Raw genomic sequence first — 17,089 nt, 5'->3', positions numbered from 1 at the left:
TGACTCATCAGCCGTTTAGACATGCAGCCATGTCACTAATCCCACTTTTGTAATTGAGCGGAGATTATTTTGATTATGATATTCGATCGATGGATGAGGCAAAATTATCAGGGCCATCTAGAAAGAAGATAGGCTGCTAATTCACAGTGAGTGTTTTTTAGGGGGGGGTGGATAATCTATTTATAGCTGCTTAAATCATGATATGTCATTGAATACTATTATGCAAATCCAAATGAATCAGTGTTTGAATCTAAGCAGTCACCCAGCACCACCAGAAACTCATTATCCAGTTTTAATGCGCAATGATGTCAGAAACTCTTGCCTGTTTCATCACGAGTATAAATTGTTAAAGACAATGTGATGTGCAGAGGGAAATAGAAACGACAGAATTTGTTCAAATTAAGAGAAGATAAGGACAAAAATAATTCCATTCATCATAGTTTGTCTGGAAAAAAATAATTGCTTAATGAAAGTGGTTTTGCTGTGCAAATATTACAGACAGTGTTAAAATGTGAAACGAGACAGACGTACTTTAGACTACGGTTGAAAAACAAGATTTTGCAACTCTAAAAATCAATTTTAGGATTAAACTCTAGGCCTGCATGGGCATTTTAAGTCTTTTTGAGCATTTCAATTCTGTCTCACGCTGAGCTATTGATCTGCTCTGAAGCATATTGAACTGATAGATTAAGGTTCCAAACAATGCCTTGTTGGAGTCCAATGTTTTTGTTTTTTTTTTAATCATACGCAGGTAAGTTGTGTCTGCATTTTCAGATGTTTGTGTGTGCATGTCTGGAGGTGAATGAGAAAGGTCTCGTGTGTTTTAGGGAGGGAGGGAGGATGTTTTCTTCTTTAGGCTCAACCAAATATGTGCTCCTCTGCTCCAGCAGGTGGCACTGTGCCAACATGAACTTATCTGATTTCCTATTGCCACTGCAATTTATCACCAAAGGAGTTTATTAACGCTCCAGATGTATTGATGGATGGAAGAATTTGATGAGGGGACAAAATTTAAATTGTGCAATTACTAGCTGCTTAAATTATTTAGCTGACATCATTTAGGGGGAATTATAGTTTACACCAACTTGATTACAGAATGAAAACTTCACATTATTTAATGTCGAGTATGTTTTTTTGTGTGTGTTTTTTTCAAGGGGGTTTTGAGGACACAGCCCATCTGTCTCATCATCACAAGCCAATCACCATTAGCAGATCACAATCGGAGGGTTTGCTTTTACAAAATGACAATCTGCATCCTTTGATTCTTACATGCTTACCGCTTTTAAAGTTTTTGCGCCTTCTTATAGTTGACCTAAAAAAAAAAATGCAGTCTATCTTGGGAGTTATCGTTCCCTTTTTTAATCCAATTTGGATGTAAGTGGAGATCAAAACAGATGCAGTTTTCACTTCACTGCACTGGTGTGTTTGTGTTAAGCACAGAAATAGTCAGAAAGATGCCAGTAATAAAGGAAAGGCTATTTATTGTTGACTACACCCTTTAAAAAATTCAAAATGCAAGAAACGTCATCATCTCAGTGCGACCCTCACACTGAGAAATCCAAATGCTCCCGATTTGGCACCGTTCGATACGCCCTTCCTCGAATAAATCCTTCTTAATAGATGACGGAAATATACACCGTGAATGTTTTAGTATTTGAGTTGCACATGATTTTCCGCCCTGTGCTTGGCTTTCAAACATTGGAGACAATCCATCAACTACAGCGAGAGCAGGCTTTAATGCCATCGACCCGTGCACGGTCGATGCTGTTCTGGGTGGGGGGGCGGTGCCATGCATGCCGAGTGTTGTAAAGATAAAACGATACGCACTGCGTGTAGCAACGGCCTGAATTCTCCCCGGTCACGCTTTTTGCCTCCTTAGGGATGAACGGGCAAGGTGTACGGAAACCACTTGATGTTTTCCCATTTATTGTCCTCTACGTCCCCGGTAATTGTGCACCCAGAGCTCAATTAGAGAGACAAACCCCTCAAGGCGCAGTCAAGCTTAGGCATGGCCAATTAGTTTCCCAAGCGATGTCAGAACTCCTTTGAACTGGCATGTCGGCCTGTTGCGCAGCCACTGATTCGGGATGACGGTGCTGCAGTGGCAAGCTTCTGCGCCGTGACCTATTTTGGAAGCGGCGAGAACGCCACACAAAAGCCTTGCCGTTGCTTACAGATCGTCGCTCCATGTTCGTTGATTGGCTATCCGTAGCTCTGCAAGATTTTTTGAATGTAAACATTATCTGTATGTTGGCATTGGATTTCCAGTGAGTGTATTTTCAAGATTTTTTTTATAATGGAAGGCCCTTTGGAAACTGAATTATCACATTTAATAGGTTTAGTGTGACAGGAACGTGACTCAGAACAGCGATTTTCTTCCTCATCACACGCGTGACCTTTGTATTCATAGCGAGAAAGAGAAAAAACAAGAAAGAAAACTGTCCATACAGCTAAGTAAAAATCATACTGAGAAAAGAACAATCAAAATAACACCTCGTCGTATTTGCACTCAGAATAAGTTTGTTCCCATTTTCCTATCACACCTTTCAACATAAGTTGAATAGAAATTATCGGTTGTGAAATTGCTGTGTGAACAAATTCACGCCACCTGAGTGGCATTGTTCACTTTGCTTGAAGAGTGTCATCTGATGAGAGGGGACGCGTTCGGCGTAATTGTCACTTGACGCTCTCCACCTCATAGGCAAAGGACCCGAGGTACTCCTGCTGGGCGACAAGCTGAATGACAATGAGTGGCACGCGGTAAAGGTGGCTCGTCGAGGGAAACATTTGCAGCTATCTGTGGACAATGTCACAGCAGAAGGTAATTTCAGGTCATGGAAAGAAAAACCCATGTGACACTTTACACACCTTGTTATCTTCTTCAGGCTTTATGAGCGGCGCTCACACCCGCTTGGAGTTGAACAACATCGAAACGGGCATCATGACGGAGCGCCGATTCACCTCGGTGATCCCTTCCAACTTCATCGGCCACCTGCAGGCCCTATCCTTCAACGGGATGCTCTACATGGACCAGTGCAAGAACGGAGACATCTCCTACTGCGAGCTGAACGCACGCTTCGGCATGAGGCACATTGTAGCCAATCCTGTCTCCTTCCTGACTCAAGCTAGCTACTTGGCTTTCTCCACCTTGCAAGCCTACGCCTCGATGCACCTCTTCTTCCAGTTTAAGACCACAAGTGCCGACGGCCTGATACTCTACAACTCTGGCGACGGGAGTGATTTCATTGTGGTGGAGCTGGTCAAAGGGTGAGCTCAAAGTGCAAACCTAAAATGAGAATCCAATTCAATCGGGAAAACTGGTTGGAGGGTCAAATTGACCCGAATGGAATCGTTCCACCTCAAAAAGGCAAAAATAATCCTAAACAAAAAGGCACTGTTTTCTATTTTTCGCGGATCTGTTTTCTAGTTTCCCACTGGCATACATCACATAAACATTCTCCATGAAGCAATTAGTCCGTGTTAAGTCCCGCTTGGCGCCGGAGCTTGCTCCTTCCGAGAAAATTAAAGGATTAGAACATATCAGGTGGCTTCATTTTTTTTCCTGGCCACTTGCTCTTTGCAAATCACTGACATTAAATGTCCCACATACTCCCAAGACATAACAAATTCATGTTATTACGTCCTACAGGTTCATACATTACGTCTTTGACTTGGGAAATGGCCCGTCATTGATGAAGGGAAACTCGGACAAGCCGCTCAATGACAACCAGTGGCATAACGTGGTCATCTCCCGTGACAACAACAATGTCCACACGCTCAAGATCGATGTCCGCACCGTCACCCAGCACGCCAACGGAGCTCGCAACCTGGATTTAAAAGGTGAATTATTGATCTATTAAGTCAAAATTGTCGTCCATTCATTTTGACTCTCGATAACACGCTGTCTTGTGTTCCAGGCGAGCTGTACATCGGAGGTGTCGGGAAGAGCATGTACACCAGCCTGCCTCGATTAATAGCATCCCGCGAAGGCTACAAGGGCTGCCTGGCATCGGTGGACTTGAACGGAAGACTCCCCGATTTGCTGGCAGACGCCCTTCAGAAAGTAGGCCAGGTGGAGCACGGCTGCGGAGGTGAGGCTTGACAAAGAATAAATGGTTCTACATCCCATTAGATGCAATCCAAGTCTTACAGATAATGATGCTGTCCAGATGGAATGAAGCTCAAGTGTGTGTCACCACCGTGTAGGTCCCAGCACTACCTGCACAGAGGACTCGTGCCACCATCAGGGCGTGTGTTTGCAGCTCTGGGAGGGCTTCTCCTGCGACTGCACCATGACAACCTTCAGTGGGCCCTTCTGCAGTGATCGTAAGTGGGCTTTTTTTTGTCCTCCTTCTGGAAGTCCGATTTGTCACCACCGGTTGGCTTTGCAAGACACTCAAGAGAGAGTTTTCTTTTTAAGCGCATTTAAATGATTTCACAATGACTCACCACGATGTCTGCATAGATTACCCAAAATGTTCCCCCTCACAGAGCCCACAGCGGGTGTCATGGCCGCCTAGTGCTAAAATGCTCGCGCAGTCTTTATGGCGACTGTGGTTTGAGGAAATGTGTTTTTTGTTGTTGTTGTTGAATTGTCAATGAATTATATAAGGAGATAAAAGAGCCATATTGTGGGTTTGTCTTGCTTGTTTTGTTGAATTAATTGGATTCTGGCTCACCCCTAAATTTATGAGCAAATTAATTAAAGCTAATTATCTGACAAATTCAAAGTCAAAAGTCAAAGTCAGCTTTATTGTCAATCCCTTCACATGTCAAGACACACAAAGAAACCGAAATTCCGTTTCCTCCATCCCACGGTGACGAGACACGGTACACGATAAACATACAAGTAGACGACACAAAATAAAAACAAGAAGGCACAAACAATAACTAATAAATAGTAAATAAATAAAATGAGTGATGAATAAATAATAAACAAATAACCCAATAACCAAATTGTTTTGGTAGTGATGTATTCAATTTTTTAAGATAAATCAACATTTCTCTCAAGAATGAATGTCATCGTGTTAAACATGATGATGATTTTTGTGCAGCTTGGTGGGTTTGAAAATGATGTTTTTATCCAATGGGCAGTTGCTGCTGTTTGCTGTTTACCCATCATATGTATACTTATTCACACAAAAGGAGTTAGAATGATTTAATCAGCACTTATTTGGTCAGTGGCATCCAATATAGCTTTATTTGATTGATTTAAATCTGGAGCAAACTATATTATGTGAAAAAACATGCAAACAATTTTTGACTTGATTTGTAAATAGTTATTCAATGCCATCTTTTGTGTTTTTTTGCATGCCTAAAATCGCATTTACAACAGGTAATGTAGCATAAACCACAGAGAACCCAAATCAGCTGGACAAACGACACGAGGTCATTTTGAATAGTTTGAGGTCAAAGTCTTTGAGGTACAGTAGGAAAAGTGCAGCCAATGCATGCCGAGAATGGGAATAATTGCTGGTTAAATTGCTCATGAGGCAAGTCAAAGTAGGGAAGATTGCAGCCTTTGTATATAGATCAAAAAAAGATGTTTTAGGAAAAAAGGAACTGAACTCTCACTAGTATTCTTTTCAGTGAATCCAAAACAAAAATAAAAAAATAAAAATGTTTTTGTTTTGTTTTAAGTTTTGTTTATTTTAAGAAAAATGACCAAAAAAATGTTGTTTATTTTTTGTTTTGTTTTCAACTAATGTGGAAATGGCTTCAAGCGCATTCCTTTTGGAAAATGGCTTGTGTTCCTCACCAAATCCTACTCAATTTGTCTCAAATAAGATAGCAATTGACTAAGAGTCTAGGCAAGCACTTTCTACTCAATTTGTCCTTTAAACAGCTTGCAGTCTTTCTTTTTGTTTGTTTTTTGGCTCACTCTGCTCTATTGATCCTAACTGAAAATCAATCTTTCGTTTTTTCTTTTTTTTTTTTAATCCATGTGTTAATTAACCACTTCCCTATGCTGCCCCCAAACTGTGCACCTGGCTCTGCATTCTTCTTTTCCTGCATAATGCTGGACTAAGCAGGAGCAGTGTTGCCTACTCAGCCGTTTAAAAAAGAAAGACTGATTTTTTTTTTCTTCAACCAGCCTCGGATGTAATCCAATGGAACCTTTAAATTCAAACGCCCCCAAGGACATTCTATTATTGCACATGAAAACTAATGGCAGTTGTGAAAATTAATTATAGACAATGTATGAGGTTTTTACTTCTGAAAAAGGCTAAATAAGTAAAACATGCTTGTACTATGTTCATTTTGTTTTCACTTTTCAATTATTTTACTGATCATTTTATCACAAACAAGATATTTAGGTTGAATTACCTGACATGTTTCGGCTTGTACTTCCGCCTTCATCAGTGTGCGGAAGTAAAAGCCGAAACATGTCAGGTAATTCAACCTAAATAACTTATTTGTGATAAAAGAACCATTAAAATAAGTAAAACATGCCTTTAAATTTGGACTTGGCAGAAAATTGTATAAATAAAAATAAACTATTGTAATAAAGGCGGCTCGGTGGATCACTTGGGTAGCACGTCCGCCTCGCAGTTAGGAGGGTGCGGGTTCGATTCCACCTCCGGCCCTCCCTGTGTGGAGTTTGCATGTTCTCCCCGGGCCCGCGTGGGTTTTCTCCGGGCACTCCGGTTTCCTCCCACATCCCAAAAACATGCTTGGTAGGCCGATTGAACACTCCAAATTGTCCCTAGGTGTGAGTGCGAGTGCGAATGGTTGTTTGTCTCTGTGTGCCCTGCGATCGGCTGGGAACCGGTTCAGGGTCTCCCCCGCCTACTGCCCGATGACGGCTGGGATAGGCTCCAGCAAGCCCGCGACCCCCGTGGGGACTAAGCGGTACAGAAAATGGATGGATGGATATAGTAATAAAAATTGGAATATAAAAGGGAGGTTGACACTCCAGTCACATACGTAAATATATATATATATATATATATATATATATCATAAGGAATCATGACTCTTGATAGCCCTCGGTAATAAGTGAGAGCAAATGGAGGAAAAGCAACCCTTTGATGTATTTATACCTCACGGATCTGCTCTTCATTTTCAATTAGTTGGCCTCCATATTTGTAAAGTCAGCACCTTCGCTCTGCTTGTGACCTGCCCCGAGCAGGAGGGCGGTGGAGCGAGCACGTCATGCTGCTTCTTGGCATCGCTCTTTCATTGTGCAATTGCTTTCTATAGCTCAGCTCTCGTTGCTCCGTGGGACAGCCTGCAACATTTAGTATGATGCAACATTTAGTGTGGATGACAAGAAACTCCAAAAACCTTTCAAGACATCTTTTATTTCTTGTCATATTTTGTATTGATTCCCATTTATAAAAACAAAAGTGGGCTGATGAAGCAATTAAAAATGCATGTTGGTTTTTATTCAATTGGATTCCCACTGAGAGTGATTATACGTTGCCCGGCACTAGTTCCTAGCCAATCGGAGGTTCAAAAGACATACCATTTAAAGTCTTCCCAACATCTGATTATCTGTAATTGCCGTAGCTGTGGCACTGACGCACACACCATCGAAGCTGGAATTTGAAATGGCTGCCTGAGGGGAAAGCATCAGAGCAGTCGCCCTAGCAGGTCTTATAAACATGACTGTATTTACATGAATATTGGACTGGCTTGCCTTGAAGGATATCAACCACATACTGTCTTGTCAATCCCAATGACAGCGTTTGGTTGTTTTCACTTTCAAATATCACATTTTAGAACGATTTTTTTTTGCCAATGGCAGATGAATGGTAGCAACTTGGTCAAGATTCTTTACTGCTTTCAGTTTATAATTTGGTGCTTTCTTGTCCTGTATGCACGACTTGAGTCAGCACACGTTTCTATCTTGCACTCAATCTTGCTCGTGATAATTGACACGGCTAGCTAATGAAAGGTCAGTAAAACATCGGTAGAATTCCAAAAGAGTGCCATTCTGTTTTTCCACCATTATTTAATCAGCAGCATACTGAAAAGGGTCAAATTTGCAGAAAATATTTTTGACCTGTCAGTCGGAGAAGACCAATAATAATGCTTTATCGAGAACATGAAAAGAGCATTAAGATGATTTTCATCGATAACAATTTACTGGGTCTGACAACAATGTTTCTGCTAACCTGTCAGGTGGTAATTACCTAGCACAAAGCTACGTGTTCCACATTATGTTATTAACTTTCCAAAAAAAAAAAATCAAAAGCATGCGTAATTATTGGCCAAGCCTATTCAAATATGCTTTGAATACAAAATGTTTCTGTCAAAATGTAGCACAGCTATAATTTTCAACATAGTATAAAATTATTTTGAAACGTGAGTTTTAGACAAGAGGCGGAGTCCACTTTGGGACTGTTTGCTAGCCAATCACGATTGTAAAAGATCCCACCAGGTTGTCGCTGCCATCAATTATCTTCTAGGTCACTTTCAATAATTACAATGAGCAGGTCTGCAAGATATTTTTGTGGTGTAGTCTTTGCTAGCTAACTAAAGTGTGATAATAACTTAATGATAGTAAGTTTCCACAATTGTAACCATTGATGTAAATCACAGGTGTCAAACTCAAGGCCCGGGGGCCAGATACGGCCCGCCACATCATTTTATGTGGCCTGCGAAGACAAATTGTGCATCAAATTCATGTGTCAATACTAGAATGGCAAATTGTTTTCACTTTTAATATCTTTTTTTTTAAATAATTGACCAGTTTTTACTCGTCTGATTTGAAAACGAGTTATTTGTCAGTTTGTTTTGTATCTTTTACTGTCTATAATATGAGGTGCTCATACATTTATTTGGGTTGGCAGTCATAATGGGCCTCCAAAAGAAGCTAAGACTACAATGAGGCCCGTGAGAAAATTAGTTTGACACCCCTGATGTAAATAATTGGTGACGTTCGACCGGATGACCAAATTTTCAGCATTTATCTTCAAACGTGTACAGTGCAATGTATTCTAAAATAGATCCATGATTTCACTTTCCTTCCAATGAGGCATAGGCAGGTGGTGTCTGTGTATTGACATCCTTCCATTAGTCTCGGAACATGTTTTCATTCTTTTTTTTTTTTTTTGCTGGGTTGCATTGACTGTTGTAAATCAGTCAATATTTGGTGTCCTCTCCCCACAGATTGGAAATTGCACCTGAAATAGCTTTAATGTAACTGGACTCCAACCTTTGCTGCTCATTTATAAGTCCGCATTTCCTTGTGATTGTTTGATTCCCATGGAAGCAAAGACAGACGGTAAATGGTACTCTTGGCCCGAAGGCATGAAGCCGAGCAACATGAGAGCGGCGTGACTGCCGCTGTCTTCCTTCCCTATTTCACATGCCAGTTAGCGTGCTCTTTTATCTCGCTTTCATTTCATTTATGTCAAAGCTACAATGGCGTAGTTTATCCATGGGAATGCTCCCTGTCGGAGTGCTCAAACAGATCCCATTTTTATGATTTAACTTCTCTTTTAGAGGTAGACTCGCAGGTCGTACAGGCCACGCGGATAATCCAGGATAGAATTTGAGCCTTAATCTTTGTGCTTCCTAGACTGAGGCTCAAAAATATGTTTCGCGACGATCTTAATGATATGAAATGGTAACGCATATCACAGATCCAAGTCAAGGAGGTCAAAACGGAATAGAAAATTGTGTGCTGGGATCAGACCATGCAAATTTCATCCAATTTCAATGCACTATTCTCCTTTTCTTTTGGCTTGATTAAATCTGAAGGTCCCCTTACCTTCCCTATCTGATTGATTACCGTTACCATGGCAAAGGCAACCGGAATCTAAATTGAAGGGAAAAAAAATAAAGTGCGCATTAGCTCTAAACCGTGGTTGGGTCAAATGTATGTTGAAAGGTTGAGGATTATAGCCACGTGTTTTACTTGTCCCTTACACTCATAAATTGAGCACTCAACATATGCGCTTTGCGACTTAGAATGCATTTAACGTGATGGAGGGTGATTACCGTTAAAGGCAGCATATTGTGTGTGACAGAGCGAGTCTGGCTTTCTCAGATGTATCATTTCACCATCCGAGCAACTCCCAGCATCAAGTGCTGTATTAATTCAGTTTTTCAAAAACCAGGATGCACGTAAGTTGACATAATGCTGCATCACTAACATTTCCTAGAAAGTATGCTTTTTTTCTGCATGCTTAATATGACATCAGAACTAGAATTTTGCAATTTCTGGAGAAATTGCGTGTGAAGGCGAAATGTATGAATAACTTTTTCGGGGAATGCTGCCGAACGATGTTGAAACGTGTTGAATTACTTGAGAAATGTAGAATATTTGGAGAATTTGTGGTGAATTTCAAAATTGAAAGTTTGGAATATTTGGTAAGTGGGAAGTTGTGGAATAGGTAGGCAGAAGATGAACAGCTGAAAGTTGGAATGGGTTGAATCGGTTGAAAAATGTAGAAATTAGAGTAGAAAAACGAAATTTTGGAGAATTTGGTTGAATTTCGAATTTGGAATTTTTGGTAAGTGGGAAGTTGTGGAATAGGCAGGCAAAAGATGTACAGTTGAAAGTTGGAACGGGTTGAATCAGTTGAAAAATATAGAAGTTAGAGCAAATGTTGAATCCCCATAGAGAATGAATGGGAAAATAAAAAAAGCAATTGCGCCAAAATCTTTCTAAATTTGGAAAAAAAACAAAAAACGGCCTCAAGAGGTTCACTTTTGGGGTAAAAATGTTGAAACGGGTTAAATCGGACAAAAAACGAAAAAGTTAGCAATTGTAGCTATTTGGGGCACTTAGTGTTGAAATAAGGTCACTTCCGGTTTGATTCGGGTCATTTCCGGTCTAATTTGGGTCACTTCCGGTTTATTTGGGTCACTTCCGGTTTAAAACAGGTCACTTCCGGTTTAGCTGAGGTCACTTCTGGTTTATTTGGGGTCACTTCCGGTCTAAAAAGGTCACTTCCGGTTCATTTGTGGTCACTTCCGGTTTGATTTGGGGTCACTTCCGGTTTACCAGAGGTCACTTCCGGTCTATTTGGGGTCACTTCCGGTCTATTTGGGGTCACTTCCGGTTTATTTGGGTCACTTCCGGTTTAATTTGGGTCACTTCCGGTTCGTCTGAGGTCACTTCCGGTTTATTAGGGGTCATTTCCGGTCTAAAAAGGTCACTTCCGGTACATTTGGGGTCACTTCCGGTTTGATTTGGGGTCACTTCCGGTTTACCTGAGGTCACTTCCGGTCTATTTGGGGTCACTTTCGGTTTGATTTGGGGCACTTCCGGTTCATTCTGGGTTCATTGGTGGCACTTCAGGGTCATCCAAGATGGCCGCCACACTGGAATTGGGGGTCAAGGGTTGAATTGTGTAAGCATAGTGGAAGTGGGGGTGAATGGGAGTGAATGTGGTAAGCATAAGATGAATAAAGGGAATAAATGTGGAATGGGTTGAATCGGTCGAAAAATGTAGAAATTAGAGTGGAAAAACGAAATTTTGGAGAATTTGGTTGAATTTCAAATGTGAAAGTTCGGAATTTTTGGTAAGTGGGAAGTTGTGGAATAGGTAGGCAAAAGATGAACAGTTGAAAGTTGGAATGGGTTGAATCGGTTGAAAAATGTAGAAATTAGAGTGGAAAAACTGAATTTTGGAGAATTTTGGTTGAATTTCAAATTTGAAAATTTGGAATTTTTGGTAAGTGGGAAGTTGTGGAATAGGTAGGCAAAAGATGAACAGTTGAAAGTTGGAATGGGTTGAATCGGTTGAAAAATGTAGAAATTAGAGTAGAAAAACAGAATTTGAGAGAATTTTGGTTGAATTTCAAATTTGAAAATTTGGAATTTTTGGTAAGTGGGAAGTTGTGGAATAGGTAGGCAAAAGATGAACAGTTGAAAGTTGGAATGGGTTGAATCGGTTGAAAAATGTAGAAGTTAGAGGTGAAAAACGAAATTTTGTGAAATGTGGAATGTGCCATTAAGAATGGATGGGGAAAAATTTGTCGGAATTTTGGGAATTTTGCGGAATCGGAAAATTTTCGGAATGAGAAAAATACAAGCGCTCATGTCGTGAATATTTGGAATACGTGAAAAGTGGAATGGAGTGAATCGGATGAATTTTGTGGAAGAAGAAGCGGGACAAAAAAGTGGCGGGAATAAAATAGAATAATAATAATAATAAAGTAAATGGAGTAGAATAACATATGTGTGAAGGCCTTCGCCTTCACACAATGACAAGGCTAAGCATCTACGAGTTGCATGAGAAATATTCACTTTGGCCTCCAATGAGAATACAAATCAAATGTGTATTACGCAACTATTCCTGCTTTTAGTTTATTTCTTGCGAAAGGTCGTTTTGAACGATACTTCAATCACCGCTGTTTACTTTTCACTCAAGTAAGAACCAACCACCCAGTTGAGGATTTGCTCGCGGCGCGTTACGGTAATCGACTCTAAAGTTAATTAAAAGCTCCGCATTTATTTGGCACTGGTCCAGAATACAACGTACCTCTCATTCATCCTTGCTGGCATTCTTCCGTGCACCGCTTGCTCGAGGGAACGGAAGCATACAGACGGGAGCAAACGATGCGACTATACGATAACGTAGAAAGAATTCCTGAATTTAATTTACTGTTGTTTTTATTTGAATAGTGGAAGAATGACATCTGTCAGCCAACCGGTAGGTTTTAATATAGTTTGTTTATATATGTGGATTTTAAAAGAAATCCAACGTCAAATTTATCAGGTCAACATTTGACATGAAGCCTGTTAATTTATATTGAGATGATTTTGTATCTCAATCCACACTTTATGAACAGTCACAAATGAAATCACTTGATCGGTGATTCCCCGCAGTACTTGAAAATTTAGGATGGCTGTGAGCACGCTGTTGTACAAAATTTCATCAGGACTCAAATTTCTTCAATAAAACCAAGCGTTCATTGTTTTTGAGCTAACCAAAGCAGTATGTGTGAGGTAGTTATAATATGAACGATTCAATCAGTAGCTCAATGGTCCCCGTAACAACCCGGCAGGGCATAATTTGTCGATTTGAGACAAGCTACTGCACTAGTCACAAATCTGATTTTGAGCCAAAAGATTTTATAAAGGGGCTGTCAGAAAAATAATCCATCCAATTTTAGTAGTGTTTTATTTTTGATGGATCTAAATGTCGGTATATCACTTTTACGTCAACGTTCCTTGTTTTGTATCAATCTTTAGTCATCCCTTATCCCTTATCCCTTGTGTGTGTATATACATATATATATATATATATATATATATTTATCCTTGAGTAGCTTTGTCATCTTTGGTTGTCTTTCCGAGCGAAGGGCCTAAATATCCTTTCACAGCTCCATTTCCAAGGTAGAATGAAGATCACGTTAACTTGTCCTCCAGTAAAACCGAACAAAAACAGCAAATCCTCCACAGGACATCATCTCACAGCACTTTTTCGGCTTCTCAGCCTTTTAGCCCTGAGAGTAATAGTTCTGACATTTACATAGATGTGAAAAGCGAAGAAGTACCTGAGGCAATTCATGTCTCTTTGGTTTACTCTTACCGCCTTGTCCTTGCTTCTCACATTAAAAAGTGTGATATGATGATGTGGTGCACTTTTTTAGGCTGTAAGGAATAGGCTGCATGCGTGTGCGAGGAAAAAAAATGTTCTGTGTAGTTCTAGTGTGCCAATACAAATTTGGGTAGAGAGGATTGAATTTTGGTTCACGTGGCCCTGTTATATGTTTGATAAGTAGCAGTGGGAGGCTGCTATAATAGAGGAAGGGATTAATGAAAAAGGCTCAGTCCCCACAATTTACTCAAACCTAATTATCCAATTCACTGGCATGTGTGCTTGATGGAAATAACAGTACATTCTTCACTTTTGTGTGAAACCCTAAATACCAAGGTTGTGTCATCTATCAGAAGCCCATGTAACAGAATTAAAATGGAACTCTCCCGTATGAGCCACTTAATACTGTTGTTGTTCGGAATTAACTCAATGGAAGCCATATTTGTTTGTTTAAACCAAAGGCCTAAATATGAGGGGATAAGATCTCTTACAGCTTTAACGCACTATTTGTGAAGTGGCTCCTAATGACAAAATCCATCCACTCATCCATTTTCTCGAGCACTTGTGATTAGGGTGAGCTGAAGCCAATCCCAGCAATCTTTTGGCAAGAGGCCTGCTACACCTTCAACTGGCCGACAGCCAATCACAGTTAAGGGAAACGGCTCGTTATTCCGATCACGGCTCATAAATTGTCATCATCAGTAAGTCTTTATTTAAAATCGACTTAACTCATTATTTCCCTGCAACCTTTGGACACTGCGTCCCTGATCGCCAGAGACTGATAGACTGATAGCTCATTAGTATGCAAACTGACACAGACACTGTTGTGAATGTTTAATAGATGAAGATAAACACAAACCAGGGCACCAGTTGTGTTTGGCTATGAGAATGTTGACGATTAGTCACACGGTTGTATGATTCACGGTCTTTATAAAGTGTTTGAAGAAAAATTACGACAATCAGCATTCATGTTTGCATGGTCGTCATATCGCCTCACACTAGATCAGAGGCGTCAAACTCATTTTAGTCACGAGTCATAGTTTGCCTCGGGTGGCCATTATGACTGTCAATGTCTTCTATATACATACAGTAATAGGTTACACAACAAATTGATAACTAGTTTTGAAATCAGAGACTAGTAAAAACTGTTCAAATAGTTTAAAAAGATGAATGGTAATAAAAATTGCTAGCGATATCTCTATTTTTTAAAAAGTGAAGACAATTTGTAATTTTAGTAATGACACAAAGTCGATGCGAAATTTGTCTTTGTGGGCCACATAAAATGATGTGGAGGGCAGTATCTGGCCCCCGGGCCTTGAGTTTGACACATTGTGCCCAAGACTGATTGGACGTATTTGTTGCCCATTTTGAACCACAACTCGGACAAAAGAGAATTCAGAATACTGCTGTAAAGCTTTCATGTTCATCTGTCCGTAGTAAGGCAGATTGTCCATAACTGGAGAGATTTTAGTACCGCATCCTCTCAAGATGACTGCAGGAGCACAGAGCAGAATGCTCAATGAGATGAAGACAAATCTTTTGAAACACACGGAAATCGCTGGGACTCTGAATTTAATTTTTCCTTACATCTCTGTTGGGATGCACTATTGGCAAACTAGTTTGTGTGCGATGAGTGCAACAAAGGTCTTGTGTGGAGGGGGGAAAAAAAATCAAAACCTCATCCAACTATGGTTTAGGGGGATTGGGACTGCATTTCCGCCTCGGGTCGGATACATTGCTATCAAAATCCTTTTCAAGGAACACTGAGGTGGATTTAATTTGTATCGGTGTAACATAAACAATAATTGCCACTGCCATGTTGCCTTGGGAAATGTCAAGAGTTAAAAAATAAATTCTAAATCCAGCAGAGATGTGTGAGAAATTTTTTTGCCTTGATTAAAAGTCCCATTGTGAGCACTAATTAAAGACTCAGTCGTTTTGTTTTTATTTTATCTTATGCCTGCGATCGAAGTGTCATAGTCACCCATCAGGCGAAATGCTCAAAATGCTCCAGTTGTTAAATGTGACTAGCAACTTGACGTCTAACTGTCAACATGGGTGGTTCTTCAGGCTAAAAATGTGTCTTGTGATAGCGCTTGTGATTCTCTGGCAGGTTGTGTCTGCAAGCCCCTCAGAAAAAGGGGCTTGGCGTGACAGTGTTGTTCTTCTTGGTGGTTTGCCGAAAAGCTACAGTAAAGCACAATAAGATTGCAGTCATAACATGTGATTTTTTTTTTCTTGATTTGAATGAATACATCTTCATTGCATTGTTTTTGCTAGAAATATAAGTGGCATCGTCATTTTTTTATGAATGTGTCGAGTGAATAATTGATGGAGAAGCCATTAAAAAGCATGCGGCGTGGTCTGCTCAAGCTGCAAACACTAGGCAGTGGCATGCCATTGAAATCCAACAATGAGGACTGATGACGTTAGTATTTTCCTTTCTTCGCAGCAAGTGCTCTCTTCTCTTATTCAAGTTCTATCTTTTTTTTTGTGACATTGTGCACAAACGCATCGGAATGCAACAACATGGGAATACAGTGAACAGAAAATGTAAAAGAAAAATGCCCCTTCATTCCACAAAATGTTTGATATTCAAGCAACAGTATTTTTTTGGGCCAATTTTTTTTTCTACTGACTGGGGGATGCCCGTGGTACTTGGTGATTGAAAAAAAAATGGTAGGAATTGAAAGATGTGCTTGTGAGAATTAGTCATGTTTTCTCAGACCCTTTGATACATTTACTAATACTTCACCATTGCAAAACATTTCATTTGTAATTGTCACTAGTTTTGTGGCGAATCGTACACTAAAAAAAAAAATAACGTCAAAATCATAATAGTTACAGGCTAATCTCTTTTGGGGGTATATATGTCAGTCCCTGAGTGGTCACGAGTCTCACAACAACAATAAACATTTCAATGCACAGTAACGATAATATTAGCTTAGCTTTGTATAGCATCTTCCAAGCGACATTCAATACTGACAATAGTGTGAATAGTTGTCTCTCAGCATTAGCACGCCAATCGTTACGTGTGAAGGCATATAAGTGATATTTTCCAATAGCTATCACATAACAATCGCCTTGAGGTGATGCACGTCTCTCACGTTCAGCCATTAAATCCAACTAACACAACATGGCCTTCGCGTGGAAGCGTCTCTCAGCATTCACACCATCGCATCAACAGTGTACAAGCGGGGTCAAGCTTCACCAACAGGCTCAGTGAGGGCCGTGGGTGTTCAAAAATGCAAAATAAATCAAATGCAAACAGGGTGTGCGGCTGTCGGCAGTAATTGCCTCACTTTTTCCCCCAAATAAGCCCCCCCAAATAATTGCCCCCTATAAAGAGCGCGCTGCAGTTGATACAAGCCAGCCGAGCAGGTGAACGCCCTACGCCCTGCTCTGACTTCTCCCTCTGTGCCTCGCTTTCAGTGGGAACATGGCGCGTTTCACTTAACACCCACAACACGCAGCAGCTGAACCTCGGATAAATGGTGGTCTGTGCCAAGGCGCTCGCACCCCGCCCCCAGGGGGTCCAGGGCTTCCCGGTGGCTCCTGCAGGGGCTGTGCGGAAGGGGGAGAAA

At 40.5% G+C, this 17,089-nt stretch overlaps 1 protein-coding gene across 1 annotated transcript in view; it reads left to right on the top strand.

Moving 5' to 3' along the window:
- LOC133168420 (neurexin-1-beta-like) overlaps positions 1–17,089 on the top strand; it is a 107,039-nt gene that overhangs the window by 49,000 nt on the left and 40,950 nt on the right. Inside the window, exons 11-16 of the mRNA XM_061299972.1 lie at positions 1,155–1,226; positions 2,702–2,821; positions 2,886–3,267; positions 3,650–3,840; positions 3,918–4,091; positions 4,207–4,326. Of these exons, the coding sequence (XP_061155956.1) occupies positions 1,155–1,226; positions 2,702–2,821; positions 2,886–3,267; positions 3,650–3,840; positions 3,918–4,091; positions 4,207–4,326 (1,059 nt within the window). The remainder of the gene's footprint in view (positions 1–1,154; positions 1,227–2,701; positions 2,822–2,885; positions 3,268–3,649; positions 3,841–3,917; positions 4,092–4,206; positions 4,327–17,089) is intronic.

This window comes from Syngnathus typhle, linkage group LG15, assembly GCF_033458585.1.
Source record: "Syngnathus typhle isolate RoL2023-S1 ecotype Sweden linkage group LG15, RoL_Styp_1.0, whole genome shotgun sequence".
NCBI classification, from domain to species: Eukaryota; Metazoa; Chordata; class Actinopteri; order Syngnathiformes; family Syngnathidae; genus Syngnathus; species Syngnathus typhle.
The sequence above is the reverse complement of the archived record's forward strand: the minus strand, read 5'-3'. Positions and strand labels throughout refer to the sequence as shown.